Source organism: Syngnathoides biaculeatus, chromosome 6 (genome assembly GCF_019802595.1).
Source record: "Syngnathoides biaculeatus isolate LvHL_M chromosome 6, ASM1980259v1, whole genome shotgun sequence".
Taxonomy (NCBI): domain Eukaryota; kingdom Metazoa; phylum Chordata; class Actinopteri; order Syngnathiformes; family Syngnathidae; genus Syngnathoides; species Syngnathoides biaculeatus.
Window position 1 is genome coordinate 10,703,314 of NC_084645.1, and position 18,888 is coordinate 10,722,201.

The 18,888-nt window shown below is 39.9% G+C and overlaps 2 protein-coding genes across 11 annotated transcripts in view; one reads left to right on the forward strand and one right to left on the reverse strand.

Annotated features, from left to right (window-relative positions):
• Positions 1–5,534, forward strand: part of necab2 (N-terminal EF-hand calcium binding protein 2) — a 148,511-nt gene extending 142,977 nt beyond the window's left edge. Inside the window, exon 12 of the mRNA XM_061821627.1 lies at positions 3,610–5,534. Within this exon, the coding sequence (XP_061677611.1) occupies positions 3,610–3,626 (17 nt within the window). The 3' untranslated portion in view covers positions 3,627–5,534. The remainder of the gene's footprint in view (positions 1–3,609) is intronic.
• Positions 5,535–6,017: 483 nt separating this feature from the next.
• The window catches only part of slc38a8a (solute carrier family 38 member 8a), a 28,501-nt gene continuing 15,630 nt past the window's right edge, over positions 6,018–18,888 (reverse strand). For 3 of the 10 annotated variants that reach the window (XM_061821617.1, XM_061821618.1, XM_061821615.1), the window contains exons 6-11: positions 17,983–18,034; positions 12,081–12,195; positions 9,001–9,148; positions 8,639–8,841; positions 7,770–7,821; positions 6,021–6,670 (exon numbers count right to left, since the gene is read on the reverse strand). In XM_061821617.1, coding sequence (XP_061677601.1) covers positions 6,568–6,670; positions 7,770–7,821; positions 8,639–8,841; positions 9,001–9,148; positions 12,081–12,195; positions 17,983–18,034 — 673 coding nt within the window. In that variant the 3' untranslated portion in view covers positions 6,021–6,567. Of the gene's footprint in view, positions 6,671–7,769; positions 7,822–8,638; positions 8,842–9,000; positions 9,149–9,212; positions 9,351–12,080; positions 12,196–17,982; positions 18,035–18,888 lie in introns of those variants that run through there. The other 7 variants (XR_009795259.1, XM_061821616.1, XM_061821619.1 and 4 more) reach the window with 7 other exon arrangements.

The window sequence follows — 18,888 nt, forward strand, 5'->3', positions numbered from 1 at the left end:
CCCATGTTTGATGGCAGACATGATCACCACCTGCAGGATTTTGGCGTTCAGCCCTGGCAGAGGTGATCTTGCTTTTAACTTGAAAAAGCTAAATAATATATTTTTTCAATACTCACATCCATTCTATAACTTAAGAAGCACTGAATACTTTCTTTAAAGCAGGTTGAACTCTGATAGCCTCTAGCCATGTGATCCACTGTGACACCTGAGTCATGTAAAAGAACAAAATCTGACTTCAGGCAGGAAAACAATCATCATAATACTTGCATTATAGTCATAAGGTTAGAATTCAAATTTCAGTCACATATGATATAACTGTAGAAATCTGAAAGATGCAATAAACACATTTTGCTCAAGCGTGTTGCACTGAAATTTGAAAATCTGATGAGTTTTTGTGGGAAACGTCCACTGGCCAAGTATGACCGCAAACATGCCATTTACATAAGTGACAGTTCACATGCAGATAACAATAAGAGAATAATACTACTTTTATAAATAAGTGTCTGCTGTCAGCGGACCATCATTGTAATTTGAAGTTGAAATTAAATATACAATGTGAGCAACAGCCTTTTTTTCCCCAAGGAAAGCAATTCCCTGTGGAGCGCACCATCATCAACACAATGATGTTGAAAATTATACAAATCACTTCGCAAAGTTTGTACATTTTGAAAAAAACATATTTCACAGCGGAGGATGAATCCTTTAGATTACAGCGGTAGCCTCAACTACAAACCAACAGTGTCCTGTGGATTGTCGATATTACTGTAGTAGTCTTTTAAAGTTGTTGTGGAAGCTGCAGTTTTGCTTTATATTCTTTTTTTTTTTTTTTTGGGACGGGGGGTTCAGTTATGGTGACTTCGCTTTGACGTCATGGTGATAAAACAAAAATGTGTGGTCACTGTTGGATTAGGACTCTGCTGCTACCTAAACAGAAGACAAAAGAGAGCTAGTCTAAAAAAGTTTGTTTGTTTTTGCACTGTTTGTGTCGAACTCTTCTAAAATGACGATCAGTAGCTTATATTAGCTGTGTAAGTCAGGTAGAACTTGTATAATGTTGTTCTAATATTGAATTATTTCAATGTTTTAGTGCGATGGTGCAAATATTTTTCTCAGTGAAACTGGCAGTGGGTTCTCAAACACTCGTTTCATACCATCAGAAACTACTGACATTAATGATAAAAGCCTTAATAATCACTACGTGGTATGGAAAGTTTATGTTTTCCATAATGTTGTTTTAATATCTTTTACATCCCGGTAATATCACATCCACTTAAATTACCTTCAGATGTTCAAATATTCAAATATGTTTTAATCTGACATATTTACTTCTCATTCTTTTTATGATTTCACAAATTGCAACCAAATAAAAAAAAAACATTCCTGTCTTAGTTATTACCAGTGACAATGCATGAGACAAAACAAAAAACTGAGTTGTGAAAAAAATAATAATTTCAATAATCAAATATAAGCTAAATAAAATAACCTTGCAGCAAAGCACAGACTTGAAAACTGTGATACTGTATGTCTGTATGCCAGTACGATAGCGTATGCCAGTTCACACCGTAATCACTGCAGGCCTTTTAAAACTATTACAAACATAGCTTGTGGGTCGCTGACTACAAACCCAATGGCAATGTAGTTGGGACGTTGCGTTAAACGTAAATAGAAATAGAATACAATGTTTTGCATGTTCAACCTTTATTTAATTCAATGTTACTTGGATGGTAGCATATGTTTATCCAAAACCTGTATGTACCTTTCAGCATTAATGGTACCTTCACAGATGTGTAAGTTACCCATGCCCTTGACACTTAACACAGAACCATACTATCACAGATGCTGGCTTTTGAACTTTGCGTCTATAAAAGTCTGGATGACTCTTTTTCTCTTTAGCCCGGAGGACATGACGTCCACAATTTCCAAAAACAATTTGTACCACAGAACAATTTTCCACTTTGCATCAATCCATTTTAGATGAGCTCGGGCACACAGACGCAAACAATGTTCTGGGTGTTGTTGATGAATTGATTTTGCTTTGCATGGTAGAGTTTTGAGTTGCACTTACAGTTGTAGCGACGAACTGTATTTACTGACATTGGTTTTCTGAAGTGTTCCTGAGCTCATGTGGTGATATGCTTTAAACATTGATGGCGGTTTTTTGATGCAATGCCGCCTGAGGGTTTTCGGCCTTGCTGCTTACATTGATTACATACAGTGATTTCCCCAGATTCTCTGAACCTTTTGATGATATAAGGGACTGTTGATGATGAAATCCCTAAATTCCTTGCAACTGTTTGATGAGGAACCTTGTCCTTGAACTATTTTCTCACATATTTGTTCACAAAGAAGTGAACCTCAGACCATCATGGTTTGTGAATGACTGACCAATTTCGTGTAGCTCCTTTTATACTCAATCATGGCACTCACCCATTCCCAATTAGCCTGTTCACCTGTGCGATGTTCCAAGCAAGTGTTTGATGAGCATTCCTCAACTTTCTCTTTGTCTTTTTTGCACCTGTCCCAGCTTTTATGGAAGCCATAAAATTCTAAGTTAATGATTAGTGACTAAAAACAATAAAATTGATCAGTTTGAATACTACATATATTGTCTTTGTAAAGTATTCCATTAAATAGTTTGAGCATAATTTTCAAATCATTTTATTCTGTTTTTAGTTATCTTGAGCACAACGTCCCAACTTCATTAGAATTGGGTTTGTACATGGAGATACTAAATCAACCTTGTCTTATTAACATAACTTTGCTCAAGCAGTCAGTGTTCATGCAGGTAGAAAAAAAAAGAATATGAGAGCCAACAATTTTTTCTATCTCCATCCATTATTGAACAGAAATAAAAGGACATGTGGATGCATATTTTCGTTACACATTTTATTCTCATTGTAACAGGAAGTAACCTGAGCATGTTTATCTTGCACAAGCATATATAAATAAAGGCATTCTCTCAAAGAATTATAATATTATTATTAATATTATTTCAAATTATTCCCTGCTGCTGCAGTTGAGTGAACAACACCTGCTTATTTATGGAAATACATTACATTATATATAAATAAAATGTAAATATATAAAAAAATATAACATACGTACAGTATGTTATGGAAAAATGAAAACCTTGCAGAGGTTTATGGGTTAAGGTCAGGCAAAGGCAAAACAATATCTCAAGAACACAGGACCCTTTTGGTGACCCCTTCACACACTACACAAATGACCAATTTGGTAAACATCCATATAATCCCACTTAGTCATTAAGAATCTATCAAAAAGCACAATTTAAAATGAGTCAGCATTGTGACTTGATAATTACTAGTTTATTACTGTTGATTCAGAATCTGGATTTGTTGTAGCGCTATTCTTCTAAAAATATCACATTGGCAGCCAATTCACTGTTAAATCAACTATGACTCTACAAATGCTACCCAGTGTGGTGTTTGAAGAGTGTTTATAAGAAACCCATTGTTTAAGTGGAATATATTACTGACACACTTTAAGATTCAATAACAAGTTTCATAGTTAACACTACACTTGAACACCCACAGCTTTATGACCACAACCACAAGATCCAATCCACATTTATCAAATATTCTTCTATAGACGGAGAATCAGCGTGAAAATCTGATTTAGCCATGTGGCCATTTGGAGGCAAGGCACGTTGGATGGCTGAGGGTCGACGCGTCATGAAACCTGATGTACTGTACGACAAGGCAGAAATGCTCAAGTCAATGCAGCCCTGGAATGTACTTCTTCCTTTCCAATGTGCTCGCTCCAATTGGTTCTAATGGTAAATGAACTGCCAATGCCGTTTCCTGTTGATACAATTCTGGCATGTCGTTCACTGTGCAATCTGTTTTTGTTTTTCTCGACTTTCGATCTCCTGAGTACAATTTGTGCTTTATCATGAAGCGAATTTGTTCTGCCTTTGAAATGTCATGAAACAGGCCTTGACTGAATGTGTGCTGGCTCACTAGGACTGACGGTCACATACCGCACGAGATGGAGACTTGGCCTCCTGAAGGCAACAGCCTTTCGTGCTGAGAGCCGATGTCACTGGATTTACCTCACGATTCTTAGTACACAACTCCAGGGTCCAAATCAGGAATTCGGCCAATTTCCTAATATCAAGGCTACAATTAATTCCTTCTGTGATTGTGTTATTTTATATTCTTCAACTGAATGCATGTCACCTGAATGTCTAGTAAATTCTTTGCTGTAATATTAGGTCATACTACTTCTTTTTGAGTTTGGTGCATTTCTTAAATTCTTTTCCTCCTTTTTCTAGTAGTCCTCAGAAGGAGATAGAGACTAAAATATATTGTATACAGTAGATATGTTTGACTAGAAAAGTGGAATACAAGGATGACTATTGCATTTTATGACATTAACTATTAATTCTTAAATGTTTCTGTAAAACAGGTCTTGTAGACATTAAAGGGATGCAAGTATTTGTCAAAATTTTAGAAAATGTAGAGCAATGCAAATTCAATAAAGGGATGATACAAAATAGTGCCTTGATATGTGATGTTTATACTTTTGATATGCAAATGTTGTAATTATACTTGATATTAAGCATATCAGATGAAAATATATATTTAAATGATTGCACAGTGGGTTTAGATTCAAGAACGTCTGTACAAATTTCTGTTGGAACCTCTGAGTGTGGCGTATGTACGCTGTCACCATGGTTGTTTTGTTTTGCAGGTTTTCTTGTTACTTCTCACATCCCCTCAGAAAAACAAAACTAAAATATGCTTCGTAGGTCAACAGATGACTCATAATTGACCATTAGTGTGATTTTTTTTTTTTTTTGGTCGAAAGGGACAAGCCGAAAGAAACTTACTTTTACTGTATGTGCCTTCCAATTTGATTGACAAGGCACTATGAGGTTTACCCAACTCCTTCCGAAACTCACCTTTGAAAGGTCTCAGTTGCCTGCAAACCTCATGAGGACAAGTAATATGGATAATGGGTGGAAAGAAAATGTTTCAATTCAGACGAGGACCCACCATTTGCTTTTCAGATGAATTTGCCTACATGAACAGCAATAAAGATGACTATAGACGTTATTATAATTACTTTAAGTCCGCAAGGATTTGGACAGTGACATCTTTTCCATTAAATAAAGGCAACAATAGATTTGGGAGCAGGGTGTCAAAATTTTGTCATATTGTAGAGTTTAAATGGTTGGAATATGTTGATTCTGTGAGGCATTCACAAGCATTCTTGTCACTCAGCTCAGCACCTTGAGCTCTCTTCATCAAGGACATTGTGAATTCCCCTTCACAATGTGGCTAATAGCCAGTTTTTGAATGTCCTTATGAATATGTCTTAAGTTAGACTTAGTCATAACATTTTGAACAATGACTGCATAAAAAAGACACATGGATTTTTTTACTGAATGTCTGACATGAAATTAGACTCAACTTTTCCTGTTTTAGGTCAATTAGGATTACTACATTTATTTTTATTTGCTAAATACCAGAAGAATTTTTTTTTTAAAAGACAAACCCATATACGTCATGCTCATTGGGTGCCAGTATTTTTTAGCACGACTGTATATTACAGTTAATACCAGCATCGATTTAAGTACATATTGGATGGGAATGAGCAGTTTTGGAAGAAAATGTCTAATAAATTGACTAAAAAGAAGCTATTTATGATTCAGAGAGTCACCCCCATTATGGACTTAACTGTGGGATGTTTTCATATTTGTACTGTGAACATTATTAACTCTAGTGACTTGAATAATTGACTGATGCCCGGCCAGTTCAGGCAAGGGTGTATCCTCTCTCTTCACTCAGTTAGCTGGCATGGGCTCCAACTCAGCTGCAACACTAACGACACCGAGCGGAGGAAAAAATGGTTACATGGATGGATTGACCGTCATATGTAAAATGTGTGCAACATGTTAATTACTCAAGTATGTATTTGTAAAAGTCACATTTTAAGTAAATTGAGTTCCATTTTATTTGCTAAACATTTAAACATCAAACCAAACAAAATTCTCATAAAATAAATGTGCTCCTTTGGTCTTTTTTCAAACAAACCTTCACTATTATTTAAAATATTGCAACATTTATACAGCAGTTTAAATGCAGTTTTTTTTTACATACTATAAAAAATGATGTTATGACAGTCTTTGGAAACAAGAAAAGATATTTTATGCCCCTCATCACCTTCCAAGCTTGCAACTCTTTGGTATATATTAAGGTTCAAAATGGGACCACAATGACATTGTAATTACAGTGAAATATGATTATAGAACCTTAATTTGGTAAGGTGAACACATCAGTAATTATGTAGTAGAAGATTGCTGTAACTACATTACATCTGCCACACAGCATCGGAAAAAAGTCGAAGGTGACCCTTACAGTGTAATTAACTCAAGTTATAGTACAAGTGGAGAACACCAAGAAAAGCACTGGACATTTACAGGCTCTAAGTTTCTTGTCATGAAGACTGCTTAGCAACTGGTTTCAAGGATACAATAAAGTCCTGTCAAGAGCGCCGCACGAGAGTGTTATGGGAAGGAAAGCTCAAATCTAGTCTTGAGTGTCAGACCTTTCCAAGTAGCTCCATGACAGCGATAGTTGTACTCTGGCCAAAGATGAATGCACCACATAGCAGCGTTATCACTCCCCAAACTGTGAGGATAACTCTGGACAGTAGAGGTATACAGAAAAGATAAAAAGACATACAAATGTGAATTGGTGTTGCTTATTTTCTTACTTAATACACAATGGAAACTTAAACTTAATTCATAAAAGGCTCACTTGCCAAACAATTCAGAAACATTTTTAGTCCTAGATGGTCACAGGTTGGCAGAGATACATACATACATACATCTTGGTGCAAATTTGCATAAAGCAGCATAAATCAGGAACAGCAGGTAGTGAAACTGTGCACCAGGGCCTGATTGAAATTGTGTTGATAATTATGTAGACCAGCGCAACCCAATGGGTCAGAGAGTGGGCACACTGGGTTTGTCTACAGACAATATTTTAGCAGTGTGTGACCCAATGACTGTCTCAACTGAGACCTCACGATATGTCATGGCAGCAATCTGCATGAGTGGCGCATTGTCACTGATCCTGGTCTTTGTGGCAACAGACATTGGGAGTGTGTGTACCTTTGCTCAATACAGTATGACCTGGTGAGAATCAGTGGGTCTTAAATATAGGCCCAGACCTCAGTATTTCTCTCCCTGTGCCCTGATTAACTTCACCATAATCACATTAGACCAACTCGCAGTTACACGTGGTCTAAACAGGCATAAGGTTTAGATTTGTGCCAGCACATTGTCACTCCTGTGCCCGGCAATTGGCTGGGAATCAGTTCATGGTGTACCTTGGCTCTCACCTAAAATTGGTTGATATAAGCTCCAGCTCACCCACAACCTTAGTGAGGATAAGCAGTTTGGAAAGTGTATCGATGGACTCACCGCTCCACCAGGTACATCTCTAAGGACACACACTCTGCTCCTGAGGAATGCCCACTTTGCCACAGACTGGTCTGGCAAATTTGGAAATCCACAGCAAGCCTTGCATTGCCTCAAAAATCAGAATCTGACAGCATTTGTGGCCCACCACAGATGCGCTAGCTACGCAAATGTGTATGTGCACCATTTGCGCTCTGGTGACATTGTGCACTCTATTATTATTGAGCCTCATGAGTTAAATTACTAGATTAAAAACTATTTCAGAACTTATTTGACATACACAACCACCCAAAAATTAACAGTTTTTTTTTTTTTTTACCTGGTTTTCCAAGACACTGGCTCAGACTGCATGGCGAACACCAGACATAGTCCTAGTCAAACACAGAGAGCAATTTGGAGGGTATGATTCAAAGTGCCCCCAAAGTGTAGATAACCGCTGAAAATACGCTGAAAAGACCGAGCAATATAGTAGTGAATTTTTGAGATATTACTCAAGACTCCTATACTTACTTATTCATCAACTTTTGACCAGATTTTTTGGGCCTAAAACCTGCACTATGGTTGGATTCGCATGTACTTTCTGGCACAAAGCCCTCCCCTACTATATAAAAAACAAGACCGCTTATTCCATGAAGTGAGCGCTGGGCACAACTGACAGTTCCTCATTGGTTATAACATGGCTCATTACTACCAGTGTAGCTGGGACTTAGCCACCCAAGTACGCCCACAACTCTTTGCCTGAGGTCTAAAGTGTTTTGTGTTATTTGGGTTGTGGCCAAAGCAGTGCGTACACCATGGTCTCCCTGCTTGAATTCCCTTTTCCCCTTCATAAACCAAAACTAGTTGATGAACAGCTTGCTGAATCTCAACAGAGAAAAATGGGTGGCCACACTAGAATGTCTTTCTGGGGCACGTGAGAGCGTGTACTGTTGTGCATTGCCGCAAAAGTGAGAAGGTAAGTATTTGACTGAAAGCTGAGAGTTCTCTCAGCCCATTTGGCGAGACGCCCACAGCCCCTTGAAGTTGAAAGAATTTTGAAATCTGATTTGACATACTATTCATTCATTGTCCAGCTTGTGAACAAGACTCTTTTCTGTGATGCATCAAATTTGCAAGACCCTTTTTTTTTGGATCTCTTTGGTGGCACTTTAACATTTAAGATAATCTGGTCAGAAAACAAGACATTACCTGGGAAAATAAAGATGAAAAATGCACTGATTCCACCAATGACACTGATGACTTTACTGATGTCTGGTACAAACAGGGCGATGAGAAGTGTTGCAGTTATCCACAGGAACGTCAGCATGTACCGAGTGCGACTTTCAAATTCCACCGTCACCACGCGGCCACGCCGCCTCCAACAACTGAGCAGAGGGTCCTGGATCACTGACCTTACAGGATGTCCACAAAAACACAAAGAAACTGATTTTGGAGAATGAAGATTAAAACCTTTCGGGGGAGAAGTGGGGTATACTGTATGATAATTGCGCTTATACTGTAGATTCATAATTGACAAAATAAAGATTACTTATATGAGGAATGATCCCAACCTGCCCAACAGCAGGGTGATGGGGTAGATGGTGATAATAGAGACACCAAACAGAAGCCTGGCGATGAGCATCAGAATGTCACCGCCCATGTATGACATCAAAATGTCAGCCTTCACATCCTTCCCAAATGTCAGGAACCCATAAACTCCTGGAACATACAAGACAGTATTTCTACCTCCTTGCTAACAAGTGCAAAGCGTCAAATTATTTTTAATGCAGTTCCATCATCACTTGTGGAGTCAGAAATGATGTGGTCAGTGGAAGAAAAAACTGGTCTGAGACGGTAACATACATCTTAGTTATATACTGAGACGCTGCTGTTTACACCAAGGATCCATGTTGTAGATACCCTGTAGATAAGAAAATGCACTAGCATCCAGAAAATACATTGGTCAGTATACCTCAGATGTGAGTTTTATTTTTTATTTGAACTTGCCGTCATGTTCCATCCTCACCATGGTGCAGTTAAGGGGGGAAGTGATGTTATATTCAGGCAATATACAAATTTTTTGATGTAACCATCCAATAATAGTTGCAAAACTCTGCTGGTGTCAATTCATTTTTAAAGGAAGATTTTGTCGAGACTAATAGGAATGGGAGCACACATTAAAAGTTAGTAGATGATGATTCAGTGTTTCTTTTAATGCCAGTTATCCGCAGATTTCACCGAGAAACATCTCTAAGTTGGAAAAGTATTATCGAAATTCCTCTCTTGCTCAGACATTCCAATGACGCCGGCTGGAAAACTGACAGCAAATCAGCATTTGGCACGCCTGCAGTGCTTCCTGTTCTGACCCCCCATTGCTCGCAGATACGGTTCACCGAACAGAGACATCTGGCATCTTGTGGACGATTTTTGTGAGAAATAATTACAAACAAACAAAACAAAAATAGCATGATGTACAATGTTCAAGTCTGTGCGCTTGAGCCCAAATACACTTGACGTGTTATAGAGGGGCGTGGCACTAACGACGAACAATAACAGTCCCATTATACAGACCGCGGAGATTTGATGCTTTTCTGAGGAGTTAGTTTCCATGTAGAGATTATACAGCAAGCGTGGCCTGAGTTTTTTTTTTCTATTCTTTTTTTTTTATCCCAAGCAGCAAGCCTCTTTCAAGCGACTGGCAGCAGCGGCGGTGGGGGGTGGGAAGGCATGAGCGGATCGCTGTAAATAGTAACCAGGAAGTGTTGTGTTCTGAGAACTAGCAAAGCAAGTTGATCCACCGTGTTATTACTATACCGACCATTGAGCAAACAAAATAAAAATAATAATGTACAATGTTCAAGCGTTTGAGCCAGAACACACACAAGGGGAATTCCATGTGTTGGGAAGGATGTGGCGCTGACGACGAACAATAACAGTCCCATGAAATGGATTGCGGAGATTTGATGCCTTTCTGAGGATTTGGTTTAGATGGAGAGAAGATGTAGCAGGTGGCCAGACTTTTTCTTTTAATACCAAGTTGTACTTTTCAAGCACCAAAGCTTCTCGCGATCCACCAGCGGTGTGGGTGGTGGGTGGGGTGTTGCACGCGCGGATCTATGTCAATAGTAACTGGGAAGTGTTACACGTATATATCCATCCATCCATTTTCTTGGCCGCACGATGGTCGAAGGTGTGCTGAAGCCTATCCCAGCTGTCAACGGGCAGGAGGAAAATTTACACACACACAGACACGGGGAGAACATGCAAACTCCACACACAGAAGTCCGGAATTGAACAGCTGTTGTTGCTTTACCGTACCAGCACGAGAGGCTATAACTTAGCGCCTAATAACCAGTAATGATTAAATGTGTGAAAATTTCCCCGCTGATGAATGAGCCTCAACTGTGACAGCCACAGCTTTATCCTGTCAGGTTGACCCAATGGGAGGTTAAAGAAGGACACATTTGGGTGCATTTTCTCAGTTTTGGTGCTGAACAAGTCGGCATCTTGACTTAGCTAGAACAAATGGTCTATAATGCTAAGCACCGGACAGGTCAGGGGCAGGGTCAAGGATGTTTCTTCCGCGTTTGGCTCTGAAAGCTGGGACATATCCAGATTTTGCTTGGATTTCAAATATGTTCTTTGTTTTCAATTTTTATTTTCAATCAATGTCCAAAATATATGTAATGATAATATTACTTCACATTGGAGGGTTTATTGTACATATGAATTTTAATAAAGCTCAATGTTCCAAGTAGGACAAAAGGTCATGGCTAAAGCTATGAGATGGTGAATGAAATACTTTCATTGAACAACATTATTTAGCCTCTTTTTTACACTTAAAAGATTTTTGGTGAGGAAAGATAATCATTTGCACTATTCCAAAGGATTCTGGTAATTTCTATCAGAATCTAGACAAGAGCATTATAATCAAGATACTATGCACAGAAATGTGGCTGTAATTCAGCACCTACGGCTCTTCAGAACACCACCAAACATTCTTCCATCAATATTTTTTGCCGCTTATCCTCACAAGGGTCGTGGGAGTGCTGGAGCTTATCCCAGCTGTCAACGAGCAGGAAGTAGGGTACACCCTGAACTGGTTCCCAGAAAATCGCAGGGCACATAGAGACAGACAACACCCACACACACAATCACACTTAGGGGCACTTTAGAGTGTCACAATTAATGTTGCATGATTTGGGGACGTGGGAGGAAACAGAAGTACCCGGAGAAAACCCATGCAGGCACGGGCAGAACATACAAACTCCACACAGGCGGGGCCGGGATTGAACCCTTGATGTCTGAACTGTGAGGCCAATGCTTTACAGCTGTGCCACCGTCCCACCCACCAAACAAAAAACAAAACCAAATCATGGGCAATGCGGATGAACTGTCTTGCTGAGGGACACAATGGCAGGGTGCACTTGGCAGGTATACAAACCCACAACCCCTTCACCATGCCACCAATAGCGCTTTATGTTTGGAATCTAGTGGTCCAAGTTATTATCCAGTGAGTTCAGACAACCCTGGAAAGGCAATCCAGAAGCACAACCAGCTTCATCATTGTAGAACTCATTATTTCTGGTGTTGCTTTACGACTGGAAAGGCGTCGCACGTTAAGTAGCGTAGTGGGCAAACGTTTTCTGACCTGTGAGAGAGTAAATGATGAGGCAGATCATCATAGTAACCACTGAGATGAAGGCCCAGTGAGAGAGACGCTGGTTCTCCATGCTGCTGTATATGGCGATGGATGCCTCGTGGCACTGTAACACAGAAAAAAATAATATTCACGATTCCAGTTTATTAACCTAGTCATTCAACTGTTGCCAATTTATCAACTTTCCGTGACAACTTGTGACAAATCCTACTAACTCACATTTTAACAAAATGCCATGTCCATAATCACCTCCATGTAATATTTAATTAACGTTGCTTAACTAAATGAAATCTAGTTGGGGGTTGACATCAAAGCCTGTTAGTTGTTTTTTTTTCCTTTCAATAGAAATTATATATAGAGCACATTCAAGCAATATGTTGCAAACAATTTAACAAGTGATTCCGTGATCATTAATTTTGCAATCAATTAAAGTGGAGTCACATGCTAATCCCAACTAAATGACAAATAAAAACAACTAAACGACTAACAAAAACAATGAATGGTTTATTACATTGCAATTTGGCAAGCATCCTCATCGGAAAACAATTCTTTATCAAACACATTTAGTAGCTATATTTAAGAGGGCATTGCCGATTCACAACATTCATGTGATTACTGGTAAATTAGTCCAATACCACCTACCTTTGGTGAGTTTTTACGAGAACATCTGTCTTTTAATATATAATTCCTACTTTTTCCAGTCCACATAAAACAACTTAGCTGGAAAAAACACATCCCTCTTTGACTGTTAACCCAGGTTACTGCCCGACCTTGATCCATGAATGAGGTTCTGCAGGAATTACCCCCAAGATGACTTTTCTTCTTTCACTGGTGCTCCCAGATAAAAGTCTAGGTCTTACTATTCTGCTCTCTCTCCCAATGTGGCAAGCGGCCGTTTGATAGAATGTAAATGAAAGATTGGTCTCCATCCAGGTAGTTCTGTAAAGCAGGAAACAGGCCAAGATCCAGACCCTTGCCCACATATAATCCCAGTTGCCTTCTGCCGAGTTGAAATCTCATTCCCCTTTTCCTGCAGGCTCTCATTGGCTTCCCATTCAAACCTTTGCACAGCAATCACTCACCCTGAGGAGCCGAGTCTGTGTGCATTGGTGTCAGCGGACATGAAGTAATCCTTTTGCATGCATTTTTCCTGTTAATAGGTACTGCTTGCATCTGTCAGGGATTACCCTGGCAACTTGGGATGTTGCACACAAATCTCCGCTGCTCTCGAAGGACAGTATGACCTTTTTTCTGCTACTTGACCCACCTACTAAATATGAAAAACTCATTCTGATGTGCTTAGATGCCGCAGGTTTTTCCAGGTAGTTGCCCTTTACGCGCTAAACCAGTGGTCCCAAACTGGGTGCCCGTGGGCCATTTGCGGCCCCCAAGATGATATTTTGTGAGTGTCAGAAGCACGAGGTATGGGGCTGGACCCAAATGCAGGACTCCAAGACGAGGACATGATATTAGGTGTGGTTATATTTCGAAAGCTGTTCGGTTCCAAAAAGCAGTCCAAAACAAGGCAGAGGTACAGATACGCTAGGCGAGGCAGGACCCAAAAGACGTAAGGCGGGGTCCAATGACTATAGTGCAAACTAATGAGCATAACAGGACGTGATAAACCAAAGGGCACAGAATTGCTGTGACAAGGATAGCTCAACACTACACTTACTCTCAGTGGTGGAGAATCCTACAGGCAGTAAAGGCAACACAAACTCCAAACTTAAATACAGTGAAGAAAATAAGTATTTGAACACCCTGGTATAGTGCAAGTTCTCCCACTTTCGAAATCATGGAGGGTTTTGAAATTTTCATCGTAGGTGCATGTCCACTGTGAGAGAGATCATCTAAACAGAAAAATGCAGAAGTCACAATGTATTATGTTTTGACGATTTATTTGTGTGATATAGCTGCAAAATAAGTACTTGAACACCTGTCTATCAGCCTTTAAAAGTTCACCTCCACTCCATGTATTATACTGAATCAGATGCACCTGTGTTAGGTCGTTCGCTGCATAAAGACACCTGTCCACCCTTATACAATCAGTAAGACTCAAAGTTGTAACATGGCCAAGACCAAAGAGCTGTCCAAAGACACCCGAGACAAAATTGTACAACTCCACATGGCTGGAAAGGGCGACGGAGAAGTTGCCAAGCAGCTTGGTGAAAAAGGTCCACTGTTGGAGCAATCATTAGAAAATGGAAGAAGCTCAACATGACGGACAATCTCAATTGGAGAGGAGCCCCAGATATCGCCTCGTGGGGTCTCAATGATCCTTGGAAAGGTGAAGAAACAGGACTACCCGGCAGGACTTGAAATGACCTGAAAAGAGCTGGGATCACCATTTCTAAGGTGACTGTTGGTAATACACTCAGACGTCATGGTTTGAAATAACGCATGGCACGGAAACCTTCCCCTGCTTAAACCGGCACATGTCAAGGCCAGTCTTAAGTTTGCCAGTGACCATTTGGATGATACAGAGGAGTCATGGGAGAAGATTTTGTGGTGAAATGAGACTAAAATTGAACTTTTTGGTCATAATTCCTCTAGTTTGAAGGAAGACGAATAATGAGTTCCATCCCAAGAACAACTTCCCTACTGTGAAGCATGTGGGTGGTAGTACCATGCTTTGGGGTGTTTTTTGCACGTGGGACAGAATGACCGCAGCCATGTATTGTGAGATTTTGGGGAACAAACTGTTTCCCTCAGTCAGAGGATTGAAGATGGGTCATGGCTGGGTCTTTTAACATGACAATAACCCGAAGCACACAGCCAGGAAAACCAAGGCGTGGCTATGTAAGAAGCATGTCAAGGTTCTGGCGTGGCCTAGCCAGTCTCCAGACCTAAACTCAATAGAAAATCTTTGGACGGAACTGAAGCTCCATGTTTCTCAGCACAGCCCAGAAACCTGTCTGATCTAGAGAAGATCTGTGTGGAGGAGTGGACCAAAATCCCTCCTCTAGTGTATGCAAACCTGGTGAACAACTACAGGAAATATTTGACTTCTGTAATTGCAAACAAAGGCTACTGTACCACATATTAACATTGCTTTTCTCAGGTGTTCAAATACTGATTTGGAGCCATATCACACAAATAAATCGTTAAAAAAAATATCATACATTGTGATTTCTGGATTTTTCTTTTTAAATGATCTCTCTCACAGTTGACATGCACCTACGATGAAAATTTCAGACCCCTGATTTCTAAGTGGCAGAACTTGCAATATAGCAGGGTGTTCAAATACTTCTTTTCTTCACTGTACATGGTCAATTAAAGTGCCGAATGTGCAACAGCTGTAACGAATTCCAGATCGGTAGTCAGGCCACGCCCCTCTTGGCACTGGTCCAGCCTTGCTCATGACAGTGGGCCCCACGTTAATATGAAAGTTTAATGTTAGTGCGGCTCTGTAGTTTGATATGAATGGCACTTTTTCATGATCTATGGAGAGCTGATGAACCTAGAAATCACAGTAGGGTGTATGGCTCTCGGGATTGACCATTGACCAGGCTTGATGGAAGCAAAGAAACATTTTCCATTGAGTAAAAGTTACAGTGGTGTTGCCATGGAGAGTTTTATTGGACGTTTTGCACACGTTTACACCAGCTCTCCTTCTTATCTTTTTTTTGTGTTAAAAAATAAAAAGACGTTTGAGAAGATTGGATCTTTTGTTTTTAAATTTCTCATTTAAATTGCGCACATGCATGAGCGCCGAGGCTGCGACCCCAGCTTCAGCCAGAATGTGCCTCCAGCAGCACAATTTGAGCTTGAGACCCCTGCTCTGAACACACTTGTGTAAAAGTTCAGGGTGTGAGTTTTATTGCACATATTAATTGAATTATGTCACGTACTACTGTTATTTTTCCTTTGACCTTTTACACTAAGTGCTGATATTTTAGTTTCCCCCAGAATTTAGAAAAAAAAAAACAATCAGGGTAAAACAGCTGTGATGCTCAAAAGGAAAGTGAAGGGGAATTTTTTTTACACTTATTCAATGTATTTATATTACCACACACGCAGATATAAACTGTATGTATAAACACATTCATACATACATAAATACAGAATACATTTTGACAAATTGCAAACTCTTTTGTAAATTATTGAGACTCTGCCCTCATTAAAGCATTCATCCTTCCATTATCTACCGCTTTTCCGGGTCAGGTCGCAGGGGAAGTAGCTTCAGCAGGGATACCCACACCTGCTCGGCGTCTCTCCCCGTGCGCAACTCCAGAGTGGAACAGAGTCCAACCTCTCTCAAGAGCACAAGCAGTGCATAGAGACAAGTCCGACTATATCAAGTCGGGACTTCTCTATCATTTCGGGCTCCTTCCCTGCCAAAGAGGTGACATTCTATGTCCCTAGAGTTTGTTTCTCTAGCCGGGGATCGGATCGCCAAGGTCCCTGCCTTTGGCCACCGCACAGCTCACATTGCACCCGACCCCTTTGGCCCCTCTCATAGGTGGTGAGCCCATGGGAAGGGGGACCCATGTTACCCTTTCAGGGTGTGCCCGGCCGAGCTCCATGGGTCTAGGCCCGGCCACCAGGCGCTCTCCTTCAAGGCCCACCTCCAGGCTTGGCTCCAGAGGGGGGCCCCGGTGACTCGCGTGTGGGAAAGGGAAACCAAGATCCAATTCTTGTAGTCATCATTGGGGTTTTGGAGTCGTGCTTTGTCTGGTCCCTCACCTAGGACCTGTTTGCCATGGGTGACTCTACCAGGAGCGTGAAGCCCCAGACAACTTAGCTCCTCGGATCATCGGGACACACAAACCAATCCACCACGATAAGGTGATGCCTCGAGGAGGGGTTAAAGCATTCACTCTATCAAAAAACAAAAGACAAATTACACTAGAATCTATTTAAAAAGAAGGATTTTGATTTTTTTTTTTTTAAGTTTTGGAATATGTTATCTGGTTTGAGAGGAGTGTTTCATTGGGGCAGAAACATCATTAGCACGGTCCCTCTGGACTTGGAATTGGGTCACTAGAGAAAGAGAGGTCGTCTGCTTCCTTACTACTTTCAAGGTGCCCTTAGCAAGGCAAAAGATCCATTTAAACATGAATATAAGTACATATTCTATATATAATTTGTGTCTCACTCATTCACGTATTATAAAACAGGGGTGTCCAATTTACAGCCCAGAATCTATTTGCAGCCCGCCATCCATTTATTAGTGGGCCTTGGCATATACAAAAATTATTTGACATAGCTCTTGCGTGTGGTTGTTAAAAAAGTGAAGGGGAGTTGCAACACCCACATCCTCCATGAGTGTGATGCCCCTGACAACTACTATGATTGCTACTACTAATTAAAAGAATAGATTTCTTGCATGTGCAAAACATTACATAACTAAAACATTTCTCTTTAGATGTCGCATTAACAAGGATAATTCAGTTGTGCTTTCTGCTCTTTCTGTCAACGTCTGATTTGTGAAAATATCACATGACAGATTAATGATCATGATCAAGTAAATATGGTTTTAATGTTGTCATCTCAATACAAATCTATCTTGCTTTGTTTTCTGGATATGGAGCTGAGTGCAGGAACAATTCTAGCTTAGTGGGATACCGGGCTCTGGGCCACCCCAAAATCATGAAAAATCAACACCTTTCACAGACAGATGAGATATAGCAGTTTCTCAAAGTATTACCAGTACAAACTGAAATATTTTGTTGCATGATGGATTGCTTTAGAAAAACTCAAAGTGGCTTTTTTCTGTAAGCAGCCCTTGAAGGAAAACCACTTGAGTTAAGAGGAATAAAAATAATGTAACTGGAAATTTTACAGCAATACTTGTACACATTCTCCACTACTGCTAGCCTCAACATTATGTCGCAGATGCATTAACAATTACCATTAACGACACCAAATACATTTCAATTGTTGTACTTACTTGGAAACCAAAGCAGATTGTTGGGATGACGCTGAAGGTGGATGCCCAGGAGCTGATTTGACACAAAAGAAGATCGATTTGACACCATTTCAAAGACTTTGGCATCAACAAGTCATGTATCAGGTGCAGCATAGTAAAACCTCAGTCTTGACAGTGAAAGTGGTTCTATGAGGTAGAGCAGAAAAGTCATGTACTGTAGTTTGTCAATCCTAATGGTCTTGCTTCAAAGAAGATTTCATGGATAAGACTCATGGCAGCCATATTTCCAGGAAGCAGCTTAATAGCATGGCTGTGACCGTCAAGTCGATTTATAGCCCAGAAGACCCAAATTAACTTTTAGCAGAGATGGAGATAAATGCACAACACATTTGCGATCAAACCAAAAACAGATCAGCTCGCAGCAAAGAGCACATAAAACAGCCTAAAGTTTTTTATAAAATTAAAATATTTTTATCACGAATTGTAAGTACATGCTCATTTTTGATGCAAGGAGAACAAATATTGGGAATACAGAAATGGCTGTTTACAGGAATAGCTGAGAATTATGATTATTTACTTTAATTATATTTAAACAATCCATAAAGTCCACTCTCTGTCAAAACCTGTCAATATCCCAAATAAGTTGTTTGTAATCAATTTATGTTAAGCTCAACACAGACTGTGTGAAGATATTCAAGAAAATAAGTTTTAAAATGTCAAAATACTCTCAAAATTAATGCATTTTGCACTTCGAGGTGATAGACCAATGCGCTCATTGCTTGCACAATTGCTTCAGATCCTTGATTTATACTTATTTTCTAGTTCAAATGATCAGATGGACAAGAAAGAGAATATTAGTTTTGCCAGGGGGAAAAAAAGCACACTTCACTTCCTATCAAAGTATTGTATCACGCGCATGATCAGCAG